The sequence below is a fragment of the Prunus dulcis genome, chromosome 8 (assembly GCF_902201215.1).
Source record: "Prunus dulcis chromosome 8, ALMONDv2, whole genome shotgun sequence".
In the NCBI taxonomy this organism is placed as follows: domain Eukaryota; kingdom Viridiplantae; phylum Streptophyta; class Magnoliopsida; order Rosales; family Rosaceae; genus Prunus; species Prunus dulcis.
In genome coordinates, this window is record NC_047657.1 from 7,187,605 (window position 1) to 7,211,591 (window position 23,987).

At 38.1% G+C, this 23,987-nt stretch overlaps 4 protein-coding genes across 8 annotated transcripts; 2 read left to right on the forward strand and 2 right to left on the reverse strand.

Moving 5' to 3' along the window:
- Positions 1 to 6,075: 6,075 nt before the first annotated feature.
- Positions 6,076 to 12,793, forward strand: LOC117638183 (2-carboxy-1,4-naphthoquinone phytyltransferase, chloroplastic). 4 transcript variants are annotated; one of them, XM_034373310.1, is made up of 13 exons: positions 6,076 to 6,268; positions 6,621 to 6,706; positions 6,988 to 7,234; positions 8,116 to 8,219; positions 8,737 to 8,808; positions 8,928 to 9,066; positions 10,141 to 10,247; positions 10,330 to 10,429; positions 10,523 to 10,561; positions 10,659 to 10,769; positions 10,902 to 10,967; positions 11,350 to 11,468; positions 12,366 to 12,790. In XM_034373310.1, exons 2-13 carry the CDS (start codon positions 6,621 to 6,623, stop codon positions 12,388 to 12,390), a joined length of 1,215 nt encoding a protein of 404 aa, XP_034229201.1. In that variant the 5' UTR covers positions 6,076 to 6,268; the 3' UTR covers positions 12,391 to 12,790. The 4 variants fall into 4 exon arrangements, with proteins under 4 accessions (XP_034229201.1, XP_034229200.1, XP_034229202.1 ...); XM_034373309.1 differs by having other exon boundaries at positions 6,614 to 6,706; positions 12,366 to 12,788; XM_034373311.1 differs by lacking the exon at positions 12,366 to 12,790 and having other exon boundaries at positions 6,614 to 6,706; positions 11,350 to 11,734.
- Positions 12,794 to 13,932: 1,139 nt separating this feature from the next.
- On the forward strand, positions 13,933 to 16,609 carry LOC117636585 (14-3-3-like protein 16R). The gene is made up of 4 exons (XM_034371156.1): positions 13,933 to 14,569; positions 15,156 to 15,278; positions 16,090 to 16,206; positions 16,320 to 16,609. The coding sequence occupies exons 1-4, from the start codon at positions 14,084 to 14,086 to the stop codon at positions 16,380 to 16,382; spliced, it is 789 nt and encodes a 262-aa protein (XP_034227047.1). The 5' UTR covers positions 13,933 to 14,083; the 3' UTR covers positions 16,383 to 16,609.
- A 932-nt stretch (positions 16,610 to 17,541) lies between these two features.
- LOC117637310 (putative H/ACA ribonucleoprotein complex subunit 1-like protein 1) lies at positions 17,542 to 19,922 on the reverse strand. The gene is made up of 4 exons (XM_034372168.1): positions 19,642 to 19,922; positions 19,027 to 19,178; positions 18,819 to 18,934; positions 17,542 to 17,946 (listed from the first exon to the last, which is right to left on the reverse strand). The coding sequence occupies exons 1-4, from the start codon at positions 19,778 to 19,780 to the stop codon at positions 17,769 to 17,771; spliced, it is 585 nt and encodes a 194-aa protein (XP_034228059.1). The 5' UTR covers positions 19,781 to 19,922; the 3' UTR covers positions 17,542 to 17,768.
- A 1,337-nt stretch (positions 19,923 to 21,259) lies between these two features.
- On the reverse strand, positions 21,260 to 23,559 carry LOC117637624. Of its 2 annotated transcripts, none has more exons than XM_034372556.1 (3): positions 23,386 to 23,559; positions 21,763 to 21,963; positions 21,260 to 21,657 (listed from the first exon to the last, which is right to left on the reverse strand). In XM_034372556.1, exons 2-3 carry the CDS (start codon positions 21,949 to 21,951, stop codon positions 21,565 to 21,567), a joined length of 282 nt encoding a protein of 93 aa, XP_034228447.1. In that variant the 5' UTR covers positions 21,952 to 21,963; positions 23,386 to 23,559; the 3' UTR covers positions 21,260 to 21,564. The 2 variants fall into 2 exon arrangements, with proteins under 2 accessions (XP_034228447.1, XP_034228446.1); XM_034372555.1 differs by having other exon boundaries at positions 23,329 to 23,555.
- Positions 23,560 to 23,987: the final 428 nt, after the last annotated feature.

The window sequence follows — 23,987 nt, forward strand, 5'->3', positions numbered from 1 at the left end:
ATAGAAAAACTTTGGTGATATGTGTTTGGTCCTGTCACCTTTGATATATCCTCCTGTGATCTGAGCAATACAAGCTGCATTGTCCTCATTCAGAATTGTTGGAGTGTCTGTTGTTGAGGGTAGGGCACATGTGCTTCGGATGTGATGGATTACCGACCTTAACCAAACGCATTCACGACTGGCTTCATGGAGGGCAAGTATTTCTGAGTGATTGGAAGATGTGGCCACTAATGTTTGTTTTGTTGACCTCCATGAGATCGCAGTTCCTCCACATGTAAATACATATCCAGTCTGTGATCGTCCTTGATGTGGATCAGAGAGATATCCTGCATCAGCATAACCAATAATACTCTGGGCGTTGGTCGATTCACTGGAATAGAATAACCCCATGTCTGTTGTCCCACGAAGGTATCGTAGAACATGTTTGATGCCGGTCCAGTGTCGCCATGTTGGAGCAGAACTGTCCTTGCTAACAGATTGACTGAGAATGATATGTCTGGTCTGGTACATTGTGCTAGGTACAATAAAGCACCTATGGCACTAAGATATGGTACTTCCGGACCAAGGACCATTTCATCATCCCCTTTTGGACGATATGGGTCTTTCTTAATGTCAAGCGATCGAACGACCATTGGAGTGCTAAGTGGATGGGCTTTATCCATGCCAAACCGTTTCAATACTTTCTCAGTGTAAGTTGATTGATGCACCAAAATTCCATTAGCATTGTGCTCAATCTGCAAGCCAAGACAATATTTTGTCTTTCCAAGGTCCTTCATCTCAAACTCACGTTTGAGATAATTAACAGTCCTTTGAAGCTCTTCAGAAGTTCCAATTAGATTCATATCATCGACATATCCTGCCACTATCGCAAATCCAGACTCTGATTTCTTAATAAACACACATGGGCAAATAGGATCATTTGTGTATCCTTCCTTCAGTAAATACTTACTGAGGCGATTGTACCACATTCGTCCAGATTGTTTTAGCCCATATAATGATCTTCTCAATTTAACTGAGAACATGCCCCGTGGTTTATTTCTGGCTGCTTCAGGCAACCTGAATCCTTCCGGAACTTTCATGTATATATCTGTATCCAATTCTCCATACAAATATGCGGTAATGACATCCATGAGTCTCATTTCAAGTTTTTCTGAAACCGCCAAACTTATTAGGTAACGGAATGTAATTGTGTCCATTACTGGAGAGTACGTTTCCATATAATCAATTCCGGGCCTTTGTGAAAAACCTTGCGCAACGAGTCGCGCTTTATACCTTGAGATCTCATTTTTCTCATTGCGCTTTCTTGTAAATACCCACTTGTAACCTACAGGGTTCACATTGGGTGGAGTTGGAATAATATGTCCAAAAACACTCCTTTTTTCCAAAGAATTTAATTCTGCCTGGATTGCATCTTTCCACTTAGGCCAATCTTGCCTCTGTGTACATTCATTAATAGAGCCCGGTTCAATATCATCATCTTTTATGATTTCAGCAGCCACTGAGAATGCAAATATATCATCGATGATCATCTCATTTCTACTCCACAATTCATCAATGGACGTATAATTTATGGAGATTTCTTGACTTTCAGGTACGGTTGCCACTTTAGGTGCACTTGTCTCACCAATGACGTTTTCCTTGTCAAGAAGTACCTGTCCCTCTTTGGGGGCATTTGAATTATGAATTGTGGGCTCTCTATTTATTTCATTTGGATTCATTTTGTCCATCAACTTCCTCTTTCGAGGAACTGAATCCTTTGAGCCTAGTGGTCTGCCACGTTTTAGGCGTGCAGCAGATGAACCATTTGCTGGCACATTGCTTTGTCCATCATGGACATCAATCCGTGCTGGTGCATTTGCAGCTGGGATATGAGATTTTGTCACCTTTGCTGCATCATTAAATGCATCCGGCATCTGATTTGCAATACTTTGGAGGTGAACGATCCTTCTCACTTCGTTTTCGCATTGAGCAGTATGAGGATCGAGATGAGACAATGTGGATACATTCCATGATAATTCATGTCGTTTTTCAGGAATGAGTTTGCCTTGTTCTTTAGACACAGATTTTTCTCCCCCTAATGGTGGGAAGATTGTCTCATCAAAATCACAATCCGCAAATCGTGCGGAAAAAATATCACCCGTCAGGGGTTCCAAGTATTTGATGATAGATGGTGAATCAAAACCAACATAAATTCCCAATCTGCGTTGAGGGCCCATCTTAGTACGTTGCGGTGGTGCAATAGGCACATATACCGCACACCCAAAAATTTTTAAATGTGAAATGTTTGGTTGATTTCCCAATACGAGTTGTATTGGAGAACATTGATTGTTGGCAACGGGCCTCAATCGCACAAGTGATGCTGCATGTAAAATGGCATATCCCCAAGCAGAAATTGGCAACTTTGTTTTCATTAGCAAAGTGCGTGCTATCAATTGAAGGCGTTTAATTAAAGCTTCTGCCAAGCCATTTTGAGTATGCACATGGGGAACAGGATGTTCAATATCAATGCCTAGTGACATGCAGTAGTCATCAAAAGTTTGAGATGTAAATTCACCAGCATTATCGAGTCTGATTGACTTAATGGGATAATCTGGGAATTGGGCTCGTAATTTAATTATCTGAGCCAAAAGCCTAGCAAATGCCATATTCCGAGTAGATAAAAGACAAACATGTGACCATCGGGTAGATTCGTCCACCAAGACCATAAAGTACCGAAATGGTCCACATGGGGGATGAATAGGTCCACAAATGTCCCCTTGAATTCTCTGCAAAAATGATGGAGACTCAACATCAACCTTTGGTTGTGATGGTCTGATCACCAACTTCCCTTGTGAACAAGCTCGGCAAAAGATGTCACTTGATAACATAATGTGTTTAGTCAATAAGGGATGTCCTTTAGAGTTGGTGATGATCCTGCGCATCATGGTGGATCTAGGATGACCCAACCTGTCATGCCAAAGCTTAAAAGCATTTGAGCCAGTGGACTCTTGGTCCATGATACTATGTGCCTCAATTGTCCGTATGGTTGTGTAATACAACCCTGATGAGAGCTCACAAAGCTTCTCCAGTATACGCTTTTGGGTATCACTGGAGGTAATACAAAGATATTCCATGTTTTCCTCTTTCTTTGTTTCAACATGGTAGCCATTCAAACGTATATCTTTGAAACTCAATAGATTCCTTCTGGAGTTAGATGAATACAAAGCATCTGGAATGGACAGTATTGTTCCATTCGGTAACATAATTTGGGCTCTTCTTGAACCTTCAATCAGATTTGCAGGACCTGATATGGTTGTTACCTTTGCTTTTGTAAGCATTAATTTTGAGAAATACTTCCGATCTTGAAGGATCGTATGAGTAGTTGCGCTGTCTGCGAGACAAATATCTCTGCCATAGCCTTTGTTTTGAGGGCATCCATAATTTACATCCATACCACCAAATAAGTAAAATAAGCTGAAATCAATAAAGAAGACAACATTACCACTTTTATTGGATTGAAATTTAAACAACACTTCAGTTAATACAAATAGTACAGTTAATACAAATAGTACAGTAAGGAATTTAATCTAATTCGGACTCATAACCTTCATTCCCTCTTTTAGTAACAAAATCAGAAACATCTAGATGCGTCTTGTTTAACTGACGTGATATTTCTGATGAGCCATCTTTGGCTGGCGGAGCATGATCAATGTAATTTATCTCCACTTTCCTATTCTTAAGTGAAGCTTGATAAAGATCCGCCAAATGCCTGGGCGTACGACATGTGCGCACCCAATGTCCCTTTGCACCACATCTGTGACAAGGGCTTTCAACATTTCTAGGCACATGGCTCATCTGTGCCTTTCCCTTATTACGGGATGCATTTTTGCCGTTCGTGGATGGACCACTCCTTGGACCTAAACCCTCTGAACGAGCACCACGATTTTTTTCTATTTCCTTGCCAGTGGCCACGCTTGCCCCATCGCCCACGTTTGTGGATATTACCACGAGATGAAGTGGCATTCACTTCCTGAGATGCAGCATTTATTTCAGGAAGTGGCGCTGAGCCCGTTAGGCGAGATTGGTGATTCTTTAATAATAGCTCATTATTCTGCTCAGCTAACAAGAGGCAAGATACAAGTTCCGAGTACTTCTTGAAACTGCTATGTCTGTATTGCTGTTGAAGGAGGACATTTGAAGCATGAAAAGTGCTCAGAGTTTTTTTCGAGCATATCCTCCTCAGATATATTTTCTCCACATAGCCTCATTAATGAGGTAATTCTGTGCATAGCAGAGTTATACTCGGACACTGACTTGTAATCTTGAAATCTCAAGTGGGTCCATTCGTATCTAGCTCTTGGAAGAGTCATCGTCTTCTGGTGATCGTATCTTTCACCTAGAGCTTTCCACAGAACCAACGGTTCATCAACCACCACATATTCACTTTTCAGCGCCTCATGGATGTGGCGGCGAAGAAAGATCATGGCCTTCGCATTCTCTTCAGGCGAAGCATTATTCTCATCTACAATTGTTTGTCCGAGGCCATTGGCTCGTAGATGAATTTTGGCATCCCGGACCCATGATAAAAAGTTGTCCCCGGAAAGGTCCAAGGCAGCAAACTCCAGTTTTGCCAAATTTGCCATCCAAAACTTTAGGCTTGAGATCTGAGATATTTAAACCACTTATTAATATGAATTTCTTTATTCAGGTATATTAATTGATGATAAAAATAAATTGTCATGAATTTGCTGTCCAAAACTTTAGGTTCGAGATCTGGAACATTTAAACCACTTATTAATAGGAATTTCTTTATTCAGGTATATTAATTGATGATAAAAATAAATTGTCATGAATTTGCTGTCCAAAACTTTAGGTTCGAGATCTGGAACATTTAAACCACTTATTAATAGGAATTTCTTTATTCAGGTATATTAATTGATGATAAAAATAAATTGTCATGAATTAAATTGTTTGCTGTATGGACGTTAATCCCGCACCATATTTTAAATGACAGTAAAGGCGTGGACGATAATTCCGCACCACCCTTTAAAGTAGGTTAATTTGCTGTAAAGTAAATTCACAAATTAAATTGCTGTATGGACGTTAATCCCGCACCATATTTTAAATGACAGTAAAGGCGTGGACGATAATTCCGCACCACCCTTTAAAATAGGTTAATTTGCTGTAAAGTAAATTCACAAATTAAATTGCTGTATGGACGTTAATCCCGCACCATATTTTAAATGACAGTAAAGGCGTGGACGATAATTCCGCACCACCCTTTAAAGTAGGTTAATTTGCTGTAAAGTAAATTCACAAATTAAATTGCTGTATGGACGTTAATGCCGCACCATACTTTAAATAACAGTAAAGGCGTGGACGATAATCCCGCACCACCCTTTAAAGTAGGTTAATTTGCTGTAAAGTAAATTCACAAATTAAATTGCTGTATGGACGTTAATGCCGCACCATACTTTAAATAACAGTAAAGGAGACAGAGGAATAACCACATAGTGTTGAGTTGAAAAAATTTCAGAAATAAAAGGAGAGACTATCGTGCTGATAACGTGTTATAAAATAACCTGAGATATGTGCGGATATTGAGCTGTACGTAAAATAGATAAGACACAGCTTTTAACGAGGTTCGGCTATGCCTACGTCCTCGGAGAGCAGCAGCGGTAACCTTTCACTATAAAAATCTGTGGCTACAACTTTAGTGTTTACAACATATGTGGCTCACTGAATTTTCTCTCTAGGAAAATTTCTCTCTGCTTTCTCTTCTCTCTTTTCTTTCTTTTTCTTCTTCTCTCTTTCTTTCCGTTTCTCTTCTTATTTATAGGCTGAGAAAATCACTATTCATCACTATTCATCACTATTCACCCGTGACAGACAAACTCTATCAAAGCCGCCAAATGAACAGTAATGAATAGAATGAACAGTAATGAATAGTTAGTGGGCTCCACATAAAGACTTTTATAACAAAGTTTTGTTTTTAGGGCAAAATTGGTTTTGTTTTTTTTTTTTTTTTCAATAAAGATTTTCCCTTTAAAAGAAACGTAAAATCCGGCTATAATTATCTGATGTGGCATTTGGACAAACCAGACAGACAGAGACTACAGTTATCTTATCCCATGCTAAGATTTTGTTGGTGACTCAGCGATGGTGAGTCTAAGAGACTCTGAAGTGAACTCTCAGGTAAGTGAAGGAAGCTACTGAATCAAAAATAAGAACCCAAATATGATGCTGCAGTTGCTGCTTCTACAACCTTGACCCCCAAGCTAGAACCAAGGTCTTCGCTCCTACTTTTTCCTTGTTCTAGCAGAGGAGCTGTCTTCCTTTGTATTTGATCTTTTTTCTTTCTGTTGAGATTTTTCTATGTTTTAAACTATTTTTTAGGAGAACATTTGCCTACAATTTTTAGTGTTCCAGCTCTAATCTATGCTTTGTAAACTAGTTTTAAGTGAAATGGGGTTGTGGGTTGGCTTCAAATTCTCTTCTTGGAATACGGAAAACCAAAGTCTGAGCTTGCACTAGTCAGTTTGTTGTATTTGTAGGCTGCTTTGGGTTATTTTGGTGATTTAGTCATATACATATGTTTGTATAAGAATTACAATTATCTTTCCCTTGATTGTAGATAACAGATGGCAACCACATTCTGCAATCTTAACACTGGGTTTGGTCTGACAAAACCAAATGAGTACCACCTGAAGCAGATAGTCTCCAAAAGGCAAGTTCCAATATAATTACTTTTCTGCAATTTGGGTGCTTGGTTTTTGTGATTTCTGAGTCTGGATGAAAAGATAATGTACTTTTTGTCAATCTGTTTTCCCTTTTTCTTGCTATGTGGTTAAGATTTTTGTCTTTAAGAAGTTGCTATTATAATTTGCTTATTAGTTTCTTTTGAACCTAACTGCAAATAGCAATTCAGCTTAATTTGGATGTAATATGAATCGCTGACGTGTCTGATGTTATCTCGTTATCCAATTACTGACATTTCTCATATCTCAGGTCTTATGGAGGCTATGGAACATTGTCCTGTTTCTCCTGTAATGCTAAAAGAGTTTTCCATAGGGTTTGTAGAAGAGAATTAGAGGCTAAACAGTGGCAATATTGTGGACAGGCCTTTGTCAACAATAAGGCGGACTATTCTAACACTATCCGTGAAGAGAATAAAGAAGTGGATATTTCTAAAGCAACCTTGATATGGAGGGCAATAAAGTTACCAATATACTCCGTTGCATTGGTTCCTCTCACTGTTAGTCCTTTTAATGCATAAAGCTCTGTTTCTACTAAGATTCATAAAGAGCATGATTGTTAGGTTGATATGATGCATTCTTGATCAAGTGAACCCTTTTTTCTGTATATATATCTATATATATATATATATTTGTGTGTGTATTGTTCGTAGAACCACAACAGTTGAATATACATCGTTATTTCTCTATATGCACGTGCCATGTTTTATATAGTATTCATCGATACAGTCTTACTGTGTTCGCCAAATAGAAGGCCAGTCTAATACTTCTTGCAGATATTGAGAAACACTTCACGAAAATTTACAAAGGTGAACTTGCCTATCAATATAGGGAAAATACTGTGACTTAAGAAATCCTATTCGAAAAAGATGAACCCTTGATCGTTGGTTTGGGAGTGAATCCAAATTTTCAGTTGTCAGCCTTCGAAATAGCAAAAAAGGAAAACAGATCATTTAAGAATGATCTGGAACGGATGTATGTATTATAACTTCTTTTCTTTTTTTTTCTGTGGCTGAGACATCCAATGAGCATGTACATGTATTATAACAGCACATAAGGGACTAACTTCCACTAGAATGTTTCATTCTATGAGCATAAATTACAATTTTTCAGGTTTAACTCATGAATATATTATGTCCTCTTTTTCATCACTTCCTCTTTAAGTTTAAAGTATAGCACTCCTTGGGGTGCTTAGTGGCATAGCTCCTCTCTTGAGTCTCTTACAGACACGTATAACCTTCGACTTACAATTTTGTTTCTGTTGCTTTTAATATAATGCAGTCATTTCTGTTACACTTTTCGCTTTCTTCAACATGCTCTGAATGATATACACTTCCTTGCCTCGTGCTGACTATCTTCACCGACTTGCTTTCTTAAATAGGTAGGTAGTGCTGCTGCTTATTTGCAGACAGGCATGTTTTCAGCTTGGCATTATTCTGTTCTTTTGGTTTCCTCGGTTCTTATCATCACATGGCTCAACCTAAGGTATACATAGTAAATACTTCCCAGAGTAAGTTTGAGTATAACTTGAATCTAAGCAAGCTTGACCATGGATCTGAAATTGACAAATTATATTTCATGAGTTAGTTTTTTTGTGATGGACCAAATTTTCCTACATCAACCACACAAGCATACTATGTTTTGGGGATGCATACATACATGGCAGGTTAATGTAGTGGAAAGGCCATACAGAGTCTATTTCACAAAATGCATATGTTCAGATAAGCCTTCTTGAGACGCTGTAGATATCATATCCTTAGCATGATAACTTGCCTTGCCTCCCTATGGCCTAGATGGGTATATATCATATCCTTACCATGCAAAGTGTGTTGGCCTAAAACATGAAGATCAGTAACTAGACGCTCAGGTTATGAGTTTCTCCATATGATTTTGCTACCCTCTAAGATGTCGACCATTGGCAGACTGCTCATTACCTTGATATCATAAATGTGTTTACTCCTTTCTTCTGACTGTTAAAATTCTCGTATTCGTCAACTTGCAGCAACGATGTTTACGATTTCGATACAGGAGCTGATAAAGATAAGAAAGAATCAGTTGTAAATCTGGTGGGCAGGTAAATTTTATTTTTCTGCCTTCTATATTAGTGAATTTAGTTTGTCTGTTTTCCCCCCAATCTTGTGTTGTCATGTCCAATATTAATTGCCTATTTTGTTTGGTAATGTGCTCCGTAAGCCGTACAGGCACTCTTGTTGCTGCCTACTTGTTACTTGCTCTTGGCTTCTTGGGGCTTGCTTGGGTATCTTTTGAGGCAGGAAATATGCGTGCAATATTATTACTCGCTTGTGCAATCATGTGTGGTTATATATATCAGGTATGTAGAATGATGCCTATGAGATGAATTATATTAATCTGAAAAAAAGAAATATGCATCTTTAGCAGACAAAATATTCAAGTCAATCTTGGATAGTGATGCAACACTCACAGCAGCATAATACATAGGAGTAATCTTTTGCTGTATGTGGAGTCTTACTATTCTTGGTATTTCCCCAATTTTTTGTTGCTTTGTAGTTATTTAAGATCTGGAGTTGTTAGGGTTTGTTCTATTATGAAAAAATTTATGTTGTTGTTTGGAGGCAATCTTTCGGAAATTAACAATTTTAAAAGGGAGAGTTCTCTTCAGGCCAAAAAATGGCAGAGAGAGTTCTCTTATATTGCTCATGCAATTTGAGATCCTTATTTTGGTAGCTACGGAAACAAACAAAAGCTTAGATGATACCAAAAGGATCTGATTAAGGACTGAACACTTTTTACCTTAACCGATCGGGGGGCTGCAACGCTTGAGAATGTGGCTAGAAAAGCACTCCAACTCATAGGGGGATCATGCGAGCATGCACTCGCTCACACACATAAGAAAAAGAAGAAGGAAAGGAAAAAGCTCGTCCCCTTGAGTCAGAGTTGAATTAATTGCTGTGTTGATAAGGCTATCCATTGTTTCTGTGTCGAATTAAGTTTCTGTGATTAATAGCAACTTAACCATAGAAGCTAATTTATTTAGTGCATTATTGATAGCAGGCTGAATTTTCTGAGCGTGTTTGGTAATGTTAAAGAAATGCATGTTACATTTGTGTGATTAAACACAAAAAATGTAGTCAAAATATAAAGTGATCTACATTTTTTTCACATGCTGAATGCTTGTTGAATGTTTATGCAACCAAGCGTTGGCAATGTGACCAATTTCAACATTGGTACCAGTACCACTTCCAAGTTATTATCTTATTGATGTCGAACGTCTTCTCTTTTTTTGTTGTCTATATTTTTCTTTTCAATCATTCAATGCAAAATGAATTTGATTGTTCATAATGGCTTGCTTCGTGGCCAGTCGTAACTTCCCAACTTTGCATCGGAAACAACATCTTTTTACATCTGTTCTAATGCTGAGTTGCAGTGTCCACCATTTCGGTTAAGTTACCAAGGATTGGGAGAGCCGTTGTGCTTTGCAGCATTTGGTCCATTCGCTACTACAGCTTTTTATTTATTGCAGGGAAGCACAAGGTTATATAACTTGACCAAATTACCGTGGTTTTGAATTTAAGTTTTGCGAGTCTTAGATAATTAATATTGGTTGTCTTGACAGGGAAATGATCCATCTTCCCTTTACTGGTTCAATTCTTTCTGCATCACTCCTTATTGGCATAACAACAGCCTTAATCCTGTTCTGTAGTCACTTTCATCAGGTAGTTTTCATTTTTCTATTTCGAGAAATCTTTGGGCTTTCCGGGCTTATTGTATTTCAGATACATAGCTGACATGAATGTCATGCCACTCAGATTGAAGGAGACAAGGCTGTAGGAAAAATGTCCCCTCTGGTACATACACTTAACTGAGCCCTGATATGTTTAAACCTTAAATGAGATCATGTACCGTCGGTCTGATTGTTTTATTTGTATTGGCATTGGTATACAGGTTAGGCTTGGCACGAAAAGAGGATTAGTGGTAGTGAAGTTGGCAATTATAGGACTCTATGTTCTCACTTTCACCTTTGGTCTAAGCAGCGCTCTTCCTTTTACTTGTATTGTAAGTTATATGTAACTATTAAATTATATGCTTATTGGTGGGGACTGAAATTGAGGTTTCTTACTGTCATTTCTGCCTAGTAGTTGTTTCTATTCTATATATCAGTCTGAGTTTGAGGATGGCTTCTTTCAGTTTCTATGTGCCCTGACCTTGCCAATTGCAAGACTGGTGGTTAGTTATGTTGAAGAAAACCACAATGTAAGTACTAAACTTGTGTAGAACAATGGCAAAAAGAAAATGTGTCCGACATATGCGTAGAATTTAAATTGCTCTTCATTCTGTTCTCACTGGTATATGATTCCTACTGCATACAAAGGTGCATGAAGATGCAGTTACTGAAAAATAGGGTACAATGTCATTCGTGTCACTTCACTCTCGTCCCTGAAGCGACAGGAATGACACAATATGTTTGTTTTGCACCATGATTAGTAGGAAACTGGACCTGTTTGAACAGTGCACCAATGAGCTTGGGGCTGGCGAAAATATGACCTTAAATCTGAAACTAAGGAATACATACATCTTACAGCTCCCCCTTAAACTGATTTCAGATTTGCTTACATGAATTTCCTTTTTCTTGCAGGACAAACATAAAATATTCATGGCAAAGTATTACTGTGTGAGGTTGCATTCTTTATTTGGAGCTGCATTGGCTGCTGGACTCGTGTTACCGAGAATGGTCCCTAAAATAAATATCGCAAGGTTGGGATTCTCATAGAGTTTTTCAATTTCTCAGAATCTGTAGTAGACGTAGGGACGATATGCCAAGTTTTTTGGCTTCAGAGGCAGAGTTATGGCTCTTGGCAACATGCCTGTATGCACTTTTTTTTTTTTCAAGTTTCCAATGCTATAGAAGAAACTGTGGCACTGGCAGCAGCAAACACTGAAAACACTGGATAAAATTATGCACCTTTGTTCCATTTTAAAATATTTCCCTCCTGAAATGTCAAGTTTAACGCCAAGGAAAATCGTTTTTAAAATAACACTTTTAATATAAATGGATTTGTCAAAAGACCTACTAGTATAGTGATTTTGAATAATTGCTCCTCCAAGCAAGGTCCTGGGTTTAAGTCATAGCATTCATGTTATGTATGTGAGTTTAGTATATTATCGTCCCTCTCAATAGAAAATGTCCTTAAAAAAAAAAATATGACTAATGGATTTGAAAAGGCAGTTGCATGACTAAAGCAATTTTTTTCTTCTTTTCTAGCCAGAAATTAATGCACTTAAATTAGCCCTCTGAGATCGAAGTTGACTGAGAGACTTCGTGTCTAAATATTTGTTTCTAAGAGATGCTGTCGTTGTTCCCCTTCTCTCTCAAGGGTCAAATTGCTTGTTGATCAAGTCATGTCTTAACATGTAAATTAAATATTTATTAAATAACACATATACAAATTAAATTAAATCTGTAACACGTGACGTGCTAGTGTCCTTTTCCTACATGGTTTAGGATTAGGGTTATTTATAGGGAAACTAGGGTTGAGATGCTTTATTTTGTAGTTTCCTAGGCCGTTTAGGATTGTTGGGGGATTGTATATAAATGAAGTGTCAAAGCCTGCAAATACGTACCAGTACTAATTGTTGGTGTGTTTTGAACAGAGAAGGGAGAAGATTGAGTTTTTGAGTGTGAGGAAATTAACGAGCACTACATATGGCAGAGGCAATATCATCAACCTTAGATTCAGAATGGCCCCCAAGCCACGTTCTGCATTTGATACTAGAAAAGTTGACATCAACCTCCGACAATATCCGGTTTGGCACAGTTTGCAAGCATTGGCGATCCGTAGCTTTGGATCAGAAGCCGCGGCCCCTCAAATCATGTCACAAACAGCTTCCTATACACATTGATTATCACCGACGCCAAGACAACCGCGACGCCACCGACGGAATTAGCAACAAGGCTATTATGGATTGAGGAGTCCAAATTTGGATTCTTATTGAAGTTGTTTACTATAAGTTGTTTATTGAATTCCTTGAATTGGTTATTAAAATTCCCTTGTTCTAGATAAATTATTTTATAGCAAATTTTTGTTGGGTTTTATTGGATGGAAAACTTGGAATTTTAAAATTTGTGTGGGATATACTAGGTAAAGAAGATGAATTCATGATGGGTTCGTTCTCCAAAATCGTAATACCACCTCCCATCAAGAGTCTCATTCCTTCAAAATCATGTGTGAGCATGCTTGTATTTTCATTCCTTCATGTGGAGGAAAACATAGTTGCAAAGGGGTCCCCTATTTTGTTATCACCGACCAATAATATTATGCTACGTAGAAGTGTTATCATGAGAGTATAGCGTTATTGGTCAGGAAAGCAAAATAAAATAGTGGTATCCTCGCTACATGGAAGTCTTTCTCCTTCATGAGAAATAATTCCATGACCACTATGAATGAATAAATATGTCATCAATATTAAAATTCGATAAACTTCAAAACAACAAAGCAAAAATTAAACAAAAAAGTGGTGTTCGAGCAATTTAATGATAATAAACAAAGAAAAGCACCTCACCAATGGGGTGTAAGTAGGATTGGTCCATACCTTTATTATGCTCCCAAGTGGTCCTGATATGGATGACGTAAATCCCCGTCCTGTCAGGTCCCCAACCCTAAGGGGAGAAATTAAAGGGGAAAATCGGGGGCAAGTACAAGGATACTCAAATTTTAAAAATCCTCGGTCGGGGATGAGAGATGGTATTGTTATCCCCATCTCCATATCCGGCCTGATAAGTAACATATTTATTTTTTATTTATATATAAAATAGTCATGTATGGTTATGATATAATCTAATATTTCTTGAATTGTGTTATATGAATTGAGATTATTTTGAGTTGTTGAATTGAAATTTATAATTTAATTGAATGATAATTTAAGATGAAATTTAAGTGTTATAATGTAGAATAAATATTTTTTGAATGAAAAATCGGGCAGCAGTTTGGAAGGTAGCCCCCGACAGGGACCAGGATTCCTCGAAATCTTTTTATCGAGGATAGGGAGTGAGGATACGAGGTTGGTATTCCCATATCTAACCCCGAATCGACCCAATTGCCATCCCTGGCCCCAAACCAGCCCAATTACCATCTCCAAATCCTGGATTCAAATCCCATGATATCTGTGCCTACCTTCGTGATTCAAATAGAAGTACCTCAAGCTAAAAAATAATAATAATAAAGAAAAAAATAATTATATATTATATATACACACCTATATAAGCGAGTCTCGTCTGCCCTTCCTTTCTCTCTCTTCTTGTCCTCTCTCTCTCGTTCAAAATCCCCAAATCCCCAAATCCAGTTTCTGAATTCCATTTTCGAACCCCATCAATGGCTACCCCATCCCCACGCGAAGAGAACGTATACGTGGCCAAGCTGGCCGAGCAAGCGGAGCGCTACGAGGAGATGGTGGAGTTCATGGAGAAGGTCGTCTCCTCCGTCCCCGAAGGCGAAGAACCCACAGTCGAAGAGCGCAACCTCCTCTCCGTCGCCTATAAGAACGTGATCGGCGCTCGCCGTGCCTCGTGGCGCATCGTGTCGTCGATCGAGCAGAAGGAGGAGAGCCGCGGCAACAGCGATCACGTGGCCACCATCAAGGACTACAGGGCACGGATCGAGAACGAGCTCTCTAACATCTGCGGTGGGATTCTCAAGCTTCTTGACTCCAAGCTCGTGCCGTCGGCCAACGTCGGCGATTCCAAGGTGTTTTATCTGAAGATGAAGGGAGATTACCATAGGTATTTGGCTGAATTCAAGACTGGAAATGAGCGTAAGGAGGCTGCTGAGAATACCCTCAATGCCTATAAGGCTGCTCAGGTTTGGTTTGATTTTGATTTCATTTGGTTGCTCTTTGTGGCTATTTATTATATAAATTGTGGATTTTTTTCTTCAAATTTGAATACTTTTGTAAATATGGTTGTATATTAGGCATCCCCTTGTTTGGTTGTTTCTGATGAATTTATTAGATCGAATTTTCATTTGTTTGGTTGGGAATAATTGAAAAATGGGTACCAAGGCTTGATTTGGTTGAGGATATGTTCACTGCTTGCTTATCAGCGCTGGTTTCACAGATCATTTCTGCAATCTTTTGGTGTCCATGATTTTGGAATTGATTATTTGTTTGGTAAATGATTCTATTGGTAATGGTTTTTCTTTGTGACCATGGGAATAGGGAAATCAAGTGATATTTCTTTTTCATGTGCTTAATTCCAAATGGTATTAGTTAAGGCCAACCTATAGAAATCTGTTTCTTCTAGTTAATTTTGAATCACATGATTTTTCTTGTCAATTAAAGATATATGTTACTGTGTTATTCATGCTTTGAGGTTACAGCATTTTAAATTCATTCTGTTCATCTGTTGATGTGATATTTCCCGTGTTTGTTATAATACTCTGTTTGCAGGATATCGCGAACTCTGAGCTGGCTCCAACTCATCCCATCCGTTTAGGATTGGCTTTGAACTTCTCTGTGTTTTACTACGAGATTTTAAATTCTCCCGATCGGGCTTGCAATCTTGCCAAGCAGGTGAGGAAATTCTTTATGAATAAGTGCTAAGAATCCTACTTCCGAATCATATGTTTGACTCTGTTGGTATATTTCTATTTCCCCCCAATAGAGTAATGTTGTGTTTGATATTATGTTATTGGGGTGAATGTAATGAATCTCTGGAATTTGAACGCACAAAAGGAAACTAGGTCTTGTGATGATGCCTCCAAAATGTGTTCTATTTTTCTCACATGTGTTTTGACTTGCCTACTTCTAAGAAAACAAATGCTCGCCACAAAAAGATAAGGCTCTGTATTTTTGCCTTCTCAGAGCTCACAAATTTGCAGTTCTAGCTCATCCCTCCTTTGACATCTCTTCTCTCTTAACCCTCTCATTCACGCACCCAACGAACTCAGAAATGTGTTTTTTCCCCCTCATTTTTAAGAGTTGCAGCGAAACTTGTGATGCTGACTATACATGCAGAGACCATTATCTGCTTGCCAAATGGAAGACACAGGTTATTCAATTCATGTCAGCATGCTTATTAGTAATTTGATTATGTTCGTAATGTTTAATACTTCAAACCTCATGGATAAGATAAAGGGATTTAGGACTGTTTTATTTCATCTTTATCTTTATTGCCTGCTATTTTGTGCATCAAAGTGATTATTCATCTTTATTGCCATTTTATTTTCAAGAATTTGTTTCTGCTGATCTGGATTATCAGTTATATATATTTTCTTGTAGAACTATTGATTATATGTTCTTTCCTGTGCTTTCTTAAAAGATTTCTCATTTTGGTTTCATGTTTTCTAAAAAAAATTTTGTTTCCTTTTTATGTTTCAACTAGGCTTTTGATGAAGCCATTGCAGAGCTGGATACACTGGGAGAGGATTCGTACAAGGATAGCACTTTGATAATGCAACTTCTTCGTGATAATCTCACATTGTGGACTTCAGATATGCAGGTTGGTCCCTATATATCAATCGGTCTACACCCACAAATACGTGTGTTCATGCTTTTGTACTTTTTATTTATTTAATTGTTGATTATTTATATCATCTGTTTGCATGCGTTTAGGATGACGGAGCAGATGAGATCAAAGAAGCAGCACCCAAGCCTCAGGCTGAGCAGCAGCAGTGAAGTTAATTGTCCTTGGTGTTATGTCTCCAGGCACCATGAGCCTCTAGGAATTCATACCCTGAATTATGAATTTTTGAGGCACTGCTAGAACTCTTGTGTGTTTTTTTTTTCTTTTTTCTCTTTATGGTTTTTTTTTTTTTAGTGTTCAAGTACTCAGTTTCTATAAATGATTGCTTGAGAATGAAAGTTCTGATTCTTCATCTATTCCCATTGCGTAATTCTTCGCAGTTTCATTCTTTTAAATGAAATGGTGAATCTGTATATGTGCGTCGGTCCTGTTTGCATTTTAGAGCCTTCTGTCAATGGTGGATGAAAAAATCAACCCATTTTTTTAACCAACGAGTTACATGGCAAGGTGTACAATTGGTCATGGGGTCTTGCGGTAAAAATGAGACAAGGGACAAGATTGTTATGCTTGAATATACGTATAAATTTATGAAGGTTAATTCCTGTGTTTGTTGGTTAGTCTGGTTTGATGGCTTGCTTTAAAAGTTGGTTCTCATAGTTTTTGGGATCATCATATTAATCCGTTTTAGGCTGGATAGTGATCTCTCTCTCTAGCCTATGCCACTATTGATTCCATTTATTTTCAACCAAACAATTGATAAGTAAACAAACATCACATGAATTTTGATTTCGTTCTCGTTCTATTCCTTCCCATTCCACCAATCTAATACCACCTGAAGATTTTATACATGGGTTAAGTTGGTATTTCTTTATGTCTCGCAAAAAAGCACTTTGTATTTCATCCCATAGTTATAAGGGATGAGAGAATTTGTAAAGCATAATGGACATAAACCAGGAAAAACGAAAGTTAACTGAAACCGAAGGATTGAAGCAAATCTTGAACACTTGATTACGAAAAAAATTACCAAAACAAACACTTCGGGAGACGATGGTTTGACTATGATTGTCAAACCTTAACCAATATTAGTAGAGGCCTAGAAGCGATACCAATGGAGGTTAATGAAAGAAGCAAAGAAATAAAGCTCTCACACTGGCTTTGTAGAGTTCAAAAGCTTGATGGAAATTACTAGAGAAGACGTTGGTCCTTCGGGTATTTGATATTGGCGGACATAGACAATACTCAATGAGGATTGAGTATTTCACAACATAACAAATGGTACCAAAGCATGGATGAGATCCATTATCCAGGCACTTTTTCAAAACAGATTTTATAAATTCAGAATAAACATCTATGATTAAATCTCCACTCAAGTCCAGATAGCAGCTAGGATAAAACTACAATACGCAGTAAAATAAATAATCCATTAACCACATGTCAACACCAAAATCAGCATATAATGGTGATTTTTGGGAGCCCCCAGTGCGCATCCTGAAATGACCACGCAAAATGGGGCACTAGAAATATTACAAAATGCTATTCTAAAATCTCCCTCTGCCCCTGAAGCCACCACCACGGCTACCACCCCTTGGGGGGCCTCTGCCGCCCCTTGGAGCACCCCTTCCACGAAAAGCACCACCTCCACGGCCACCACCACGAAAACTACCACCTCTGCCTCCACCACGGCCTCCACCTCGAGAAAAAGCTGGTTTCTGTCCCCTGCAACAAAACCATCCATTTAAATTCTTTGAATGAAAAAGACATGTTTTAAGATACTTCAAGTGTCACTCACAAGCATGGATTCATGCATCAAGAGAATAATATGACAACTAATAAAGACGAGGATTGGAAGAAGACCTTTTTTATGCGACTAAATACAAATGACAACACAAAATCACACTCACTGGTAAACTGAGGATTTACTTTTGGGGGAGAGAACTAATGACAATAACTGATAAGATCAAAAATAATTAAAACCATATCACTAAAATCAGCAATGAAGCTAACCCACAAAGGGAATCGATAAGAGCGACCAAAATGAGCCATGGATCAGCCATAAAATTAGCTTCTAGATAAACCATATAAAAACACATTTTATCAACCAACTCCTGCTGTTATCAAACAGAAAAGTTGAAGATAGGCCAAAAAATAAAGAGTTCATTGAGAAGGTGCCCAAGGAACTCATGGAACATCTCTAACAAGTAGTAGTTGGTCCAACAATGTGACCACGAGTAAGCTAGAGAGATTAGCTTTTGCTTGTCCTATTAGCTTGAAACCAAAGCCTGACCTCAAGTTGACAGTATAGAAGACTGACTTTGTCATACTAATCAAAGCACGAATCATGCTGTCACACTAAAAGAAAAACTTAGGACATCAAACTTGAGATTACATTAGCATAAATCCCCATCCCCTGCCAACTTCTTGATAATAACCACATTGGAATAAGGGCAGACAGTGATATGGAATGATATAGGCTTTGCAGTTGTTCATCACAAGGCACGCGTTGTAGAGTAGAGCAAACAAGTGAACCTTATCATTATTTCAACTCAAATATGACAAAGCAATCTATATAATGCAGAAGTAAAGCATACTTTGGCTGTGGAAGAAATCTTTCAAGAGGAAGAAGCTTTGCTGGGTCAATATAGAACTTATCGCCCTGTGAATATGAAGTTGCCACAATGCCTTCCATCACTTTAATCGAGAATAACTACAATTGCAACACAAAACACCATAGTACATGTCAGTACTAAACACAAGCTACAAGGAGTTGGCATCATAAAGGCGCACAAGAGGACTCACAGATTCATTGATTGGACCAAATATTTCATCAACCTTCCCTATCTGAGTCATGTTCTGCAGATAGATAGGGGCATTAAAATAGGGCACCTTCTTCGCATTTGTGAGCTTTGTGACTGCGTCACCTTCACACGCATGAAGAAATGTCGAAACCTCTGCACACCCAAAAGGTATCATTACAAGTCTCAACAATCAACAAATCATCTAGTAAGAAAAAGAAACAGATTTTCTAATATATCTCTATTTGCTTTCCGAGTAAAAACCAGGAAGACAAATATAAATCAGAGATCTAACATGTTAATTAGTGACTTGAAAAACAAAAATAACTATATTGACACCCTAATACTACTCAAACTGTAGCACCAAACCAATTTTTTTTCTTTTACAGTAACTGAAACATATTTCCACCAACTCAAAGTTTCTAACTAACACATTATTTCTCAACAAACTTGACAGCCATAAAACCAAAATATATGATAACAACAAAGTTGAAACCTTCAAGGAAAACCTAAATCCCCATTAAACAGAAGAAACAGAAACAATTACCAAATGGGATTTTTTCCTTTCATTGAAAACCCAACAAGGAGAAGAAAAGCTGAGAAAGAATAATGAACAGACCTACGACTTCAGAAGGAGGACCCTCATCGCGGTAGCCACGGCCACCTCCACCACGGCCACCTCCTCCGCGGCCGCCTCTAAAGCCGCCGCCACCACCGCGGCTGCCCCTAAACCCGCCGCCGCCTCTTGGAGGACGCATGATTTTTCGCTGATGAAGGAATGAGGAGCTCTGAGTGTTGCTTTTGGGGGAAGGGTGGCTTTCCAATACAACGAATGGCTTAGGGTTTTAGAGTGTTTAGGGTTTTGATGCTCACCCACTGGGGCCTGCACTTGCCTATGCCGTCAAATTACTAAAATACCACTGCGTCCGATCATTTACAAGAAATATATAAATAAATAAATAAAATAATCCCTTTTTCATTTTTTTTTTCCCATTTCCTAACCAGTTTTACCACTTGGGTCCCTGTAGCTTTGAAATTTTCATTTTTATCCTTGTAGTTGTCAATTTTGTGAATTTTATCCTTATAGTTTTCAATTCAAAGCAATTTAAGGACACATTTCAATTTTTGTCAAAATTCCTTTCAATTTTTGTAAGTTCTGAATTTTTTTATCACGTGCCACTCATGTAGAGGGGTATTTTGGTCAACTTGGGTCAAATTTCTTCCAAATTCCTTCCAATTTGCCCAAATTTCAACCCATATATGTAAATTTTTTGGGGAACCTTAAGTGCCAAAATCGCTCCTAAAATGGATGGGAACACCTCCAAATTGTGTTTTATTGTTAAGTGGCTCAAGTGAACCTCCTCGTGAGGGGTGTGTGGTCAAAACTTAACAAAATTTGGAGGAATTTGACAAAAATTGAAACGTGTCCTTGAATTTACTACAAAAATAAATAAACACAACACAACATAACAAATTACAAAATTTGGGGAACATGGACAACTAACTTGTGAGAGTGACGCGACTTAGCAAGACTTGGGCTCCCCAAATCCAGCGCCGCATCTCCTCCTTGTGGGAGAGGAGGTCTCTACCCCTCCCCTCATCTCTCTTCCCTGGTTTTTTATTTTCTTTCACTGTTCGTGCTCAAGCTTTCCTGCTCGTTTTTCGGGCTTCATGCCTCTGGGCTTCTTGCCTCTTTGTTGGGGCTTTATGTCTCTCTGTTGGGGCTTCATGCCTCCTATCTTTATTGCTCCCACAAATCTCTACCATTCCATTCCAATCAGTGTTATCCCTTGGTTGTTCTCCAATCGGTTCTTGCTTTCCTTTGTTGTAGCAGATAACCAGCAAAGCGATTTCCCGCGATTATCTTGGAAGGTGTGTAGAGCCAAGGCACTATTACGATTCGGGTGCTTGCACCACCTCCTTTCTATCCTGATGGTTCTGTTTGTTTTGCCTTGGGGTTGCCCTGAGTATTGTTGGTTTATGGTGGCTGTTTAGTGGTGCTTGTGCTTTTTTGTGGTTTTTTTGGGCTTGGAATAATAGTATGTTTGGAATGATACACCCGAAACTGTGTGTTTGTATCTCGCTCCCTTTATATCTAAGTATTCCTCTTGTTTATGTGGTTTTTGGGCAACGGCCTTGCATGGAAGTGAACATTGGAGATGGGTCTTTTACTTAGAAGGTAAGAGAAAAAAGCTTATCATGTGTAAATAAGCAATGGGAATAGGATAAACAAGAAATGAAAATCAAATCAACGACCTCCTCTTAGTTGATATGATTCCTAGCTTTTGGGTATTTAGGATTTTGAGGTGAAAAAGTTATCAAATACAAGGTGGGCCTATGCTAAGATTTGGACACTAGCCAAATTGCAGTCGAAGTAACACAATCCGGACAAACCATACATCACTACGTAGCCAAAATAAGGTTCTACGTTTTACCGAAAAAAGGAACGATAAGGTCCTATATCACCAAAATTTGTTTGACGCCAGAAAATTTTGGTTACAGGGGTAGATCAAACTATCACCAAAATATACGGGAACAAATTCTAGTCTGCCACTGTTGTTCTAAGAGGCAAAGAACTTTCAACTTCCTTGGTGCCAGAACTCCTCTCAGCAACAATCTTTGACATTCCAAACATCTGAAAATGAAAGCAAAATTATTCAATCAGCAGAAGAAAGCAAACGAATTATACAACGAAAACGTTTTGGACAGAGCATATTTTAAACTTGAAGTGGTAACAAACCTTCTGCATAGTCTTCTTGAAACAAGTTTTGTGTTCATCCATAGATGCATTGACAAATTCATCAATATGGTCCTTCAAATCCTCCAAGAAGTTGGCATCATCCTTCTTCTTTCTTCGACATGAAGTGATCGGTGGGGTTGCCGCAGCAGGCGAGGGCTTGTTTTCAAGTTGACTTTTGGGTGATTCCATCCTAAATACCACCTGATACAGAAGTTATTCCTTAAAACAGAAAGATACCAACATTTCTTGTTCAATGATACCAATGGCTTTGAATATTGAAAATTAGTCACTTTAAACTACAAATAGGCTTAGCCACAAAAGCCACTACAACAAATTCACCTATTTCATGCACAGCATGAGATTAATGCAGGAAATCAACATATCCCTCACTTCTTAATGCTCAAAAATACACCACAAATGAAATAAACAATTACATGAAGAAGCATGAACAAATTATGAAGTGACTATAAACAAGGCTTTTATAAAGAAAATTCATTCAAGATCATTTTATATGCAACTTGACAGAACCATATAAAGACAATCTGATATACCATCTTGATGTTCTAACACCGAAAATTGGCAAATATACTGATGTCTTTTGGTTTCACAGAACTAGACTAGTAGAAGTAGTCCAAAGCTTTAGATCTCAGCTAAGCTGGTTGCTTCCCTCCACCTGACATGATGGCATTGCGACACCAGACGAGCGAGCTACAACACTTGCACTATGCTTTCTTTGGTTTCGCTATTATACACTACAACTAAAATCAAAACGCAAGCTTCCTTTTATTCTCTCACACTTCCCTTTTATGAGGGTATTTTCTACTCTTTAAAAGTAACAACCTTTTCCTTCGCTGAAGAAAATTTTCAACTTCCCTAGCAAAATTGGGCTTTCGACACATAAATGAACTGTTCATCATCTTATCAGAAGTGGAAAGTCATGATTTAAATTTCATTTTAGTAACCATCAAGCACAGTTGATTTTTTTTCCCTCATCACAACCCAAAAGCTTCATATTCTATTGAATTATAAGCATATGACGCAACTGAATCATTTTTTTCGCTACTTCTTTAATCTCCTGCAATCTGAAACTCCTCCGAAACCATAAGAGTTCAGATACTGTTGCAAATTGCCTTTTAAAATTTATTCAAGTCCAATTAACAACAACATCTATATAATGGCACATCAGTTTATACGGATTTGCACACAATAAACTTCAACAATTATCCACATAGTATTCGTATAACAACTGTTCGAAGAAATGTCACAGTGTCTGTGTAATGTGTACACAGTGATATTCAGCACCAGTCTTTGAACAATCAAAGACGCATCTATATTTATACTCTCACCAAATTATGATTTAGCATTAACAAGCATTCATTCATTCATTCATTCATTCAGAAAAAAGAAAAAGAAAAAGAGGCTCTGAGATCAAAACAAAAGCATCCAATAGTAGCTGATAAAAGTTTAATAAGAATTGACAGAATCCAGAAAGATAGTTAATTTCAGAAAGCCAACACAAATGAACAAAAGAAAGGATTATATGAGAGAGAAGAGAGCTACAACTACCTTAAATTATGTGGACAAGCGAAATTGATCGGCAGAAGGATTGAGAAATTGAAATACCTAATTTGATAGAGTCAGATTTTGAGCTTTGGAATTGGGGGTTGTTGGTGAGTTTCAAAATTAACCCACCGTCTCTTGTCCCTGTGCTAATCTATGCGGACAAAAGCGGTGCTAAGTGTCAGAGCACAAATCGGTTCGGTTCGATTCGGTTCGAAAGTGAGCTGAACAGTTACTCATTGCAAGTCGCAAGTCATTGTGTTTGGAATTTGATACCTATCGATTGGAGCAGATTTGATGGAAACGGGCTTGGGTTTCATGGCTCCCAAGCAATCTGGGACCTTTATTTCTTGACTCATCAATGGGTCTTATGACAACTTATTATCATTCATATCACAACCCACTCAAGCAAGTCCTGGGTATTTGAGTGGCTTGGACCCACTTAGAATTGTAGCGTGGTTGGGCATGAAACAATAATTTCCTGCTTGGCGTGGCATGTTGCTTGACACGCTTTAATTTTATTGTCCTTAGATAGGGACACAATGCTTATTTTAGCATGAGCTTGTATTTTATAACCTTATCCTAGTTCCTGGCATGACAAATTATTTATTTAGCATGGAACGTGGGCTGTGACTTATATATGACTAGCTTTTATGTACTATGAT

Excerpts from the sequence above, each read along its gene's own strand:
- LOC117638183 (XM_034373310.1), top strand. The coding sequence starts at position 6,621 with ATGGCAACCACATTCTGCAATCTTAACACTGGGTTTGGTCTGACAAAA. Across the intron at positions 8,809-8,927 it reads GTTGTAAATCTGGTGGGCAG|CCGTACAGGCACTCTTGTTG; the intron begins GTAAATTTTATT and ends GTGCTCCGTAAG. Across the intron at positions 9,067-10,140 it reads TGTGTGGTTATATATATCAG|TGTCCACCATTTCGGTTAAG; the intron begins GTATGTAGAATG and ends GCTGAGTTGCAG.
- LOC117636585 (XM_034371156.1), top strand. The coding sequence starts at position 14,084 with ATGGCTACCCCATCCCCACGCGAAGAGAACGTATACGTGGCCAAGCTG. Across the intron at positions 14,570-15,155 it reads ATGCCTATAAGGCTGCTCAG|GATATCGCGAACTCTGAGCT; the intron begins GTTTGGTTTGAT and ends CTCTGTTTGCAG. Across the intron at positions 15,279-16,089 it reads CTTGCAATCTTGCCAAGCAG|GCTTTTGATGAAGCCATTGC; the intron begins GTGAGGAAATTC and ends TGTTTCAACTAG.
- LOC117637310 (XM_034372168.1), bottom strand. The coding sequence starts at position 19,780 with ATGCGTCCTCCAAGAGGCGGCGGCGGGTTTAGGGGCAGCCGCGGTGGT. Across the intron at positions 19,179-19,641 it reads TCCTCCTTCTGAAGTCGTAG|AGGTTTCGACATTTCTTCAT; the intron begins GTCTGTTCATTA and ends TTGGGTGTGCAG. Across the intron at positions 17,947-18,818 it reads AGATTTCTTCCACAGCCAAA|GGGACAGAAACCAGCTTTTT; the intron begins GTATGCTTTACT and ends GTTTTGTTGCAG.
- LOC117637624 (XM_034372556.1), bottom strand. The coding sequence starts at position 21,951 with ATGGAATCACCCAAAAGTCAACTTGAAAACAAGCCCTCGCCTGCTGCG. Across the intron at positions 21,658-21,762 it reads TCAAGAAGACTATGCAGAAG|ATGTTTGGAATGTCAAAGAT; the intron begins GTTTGTTACCAC and ends TTTCATTTTCAG.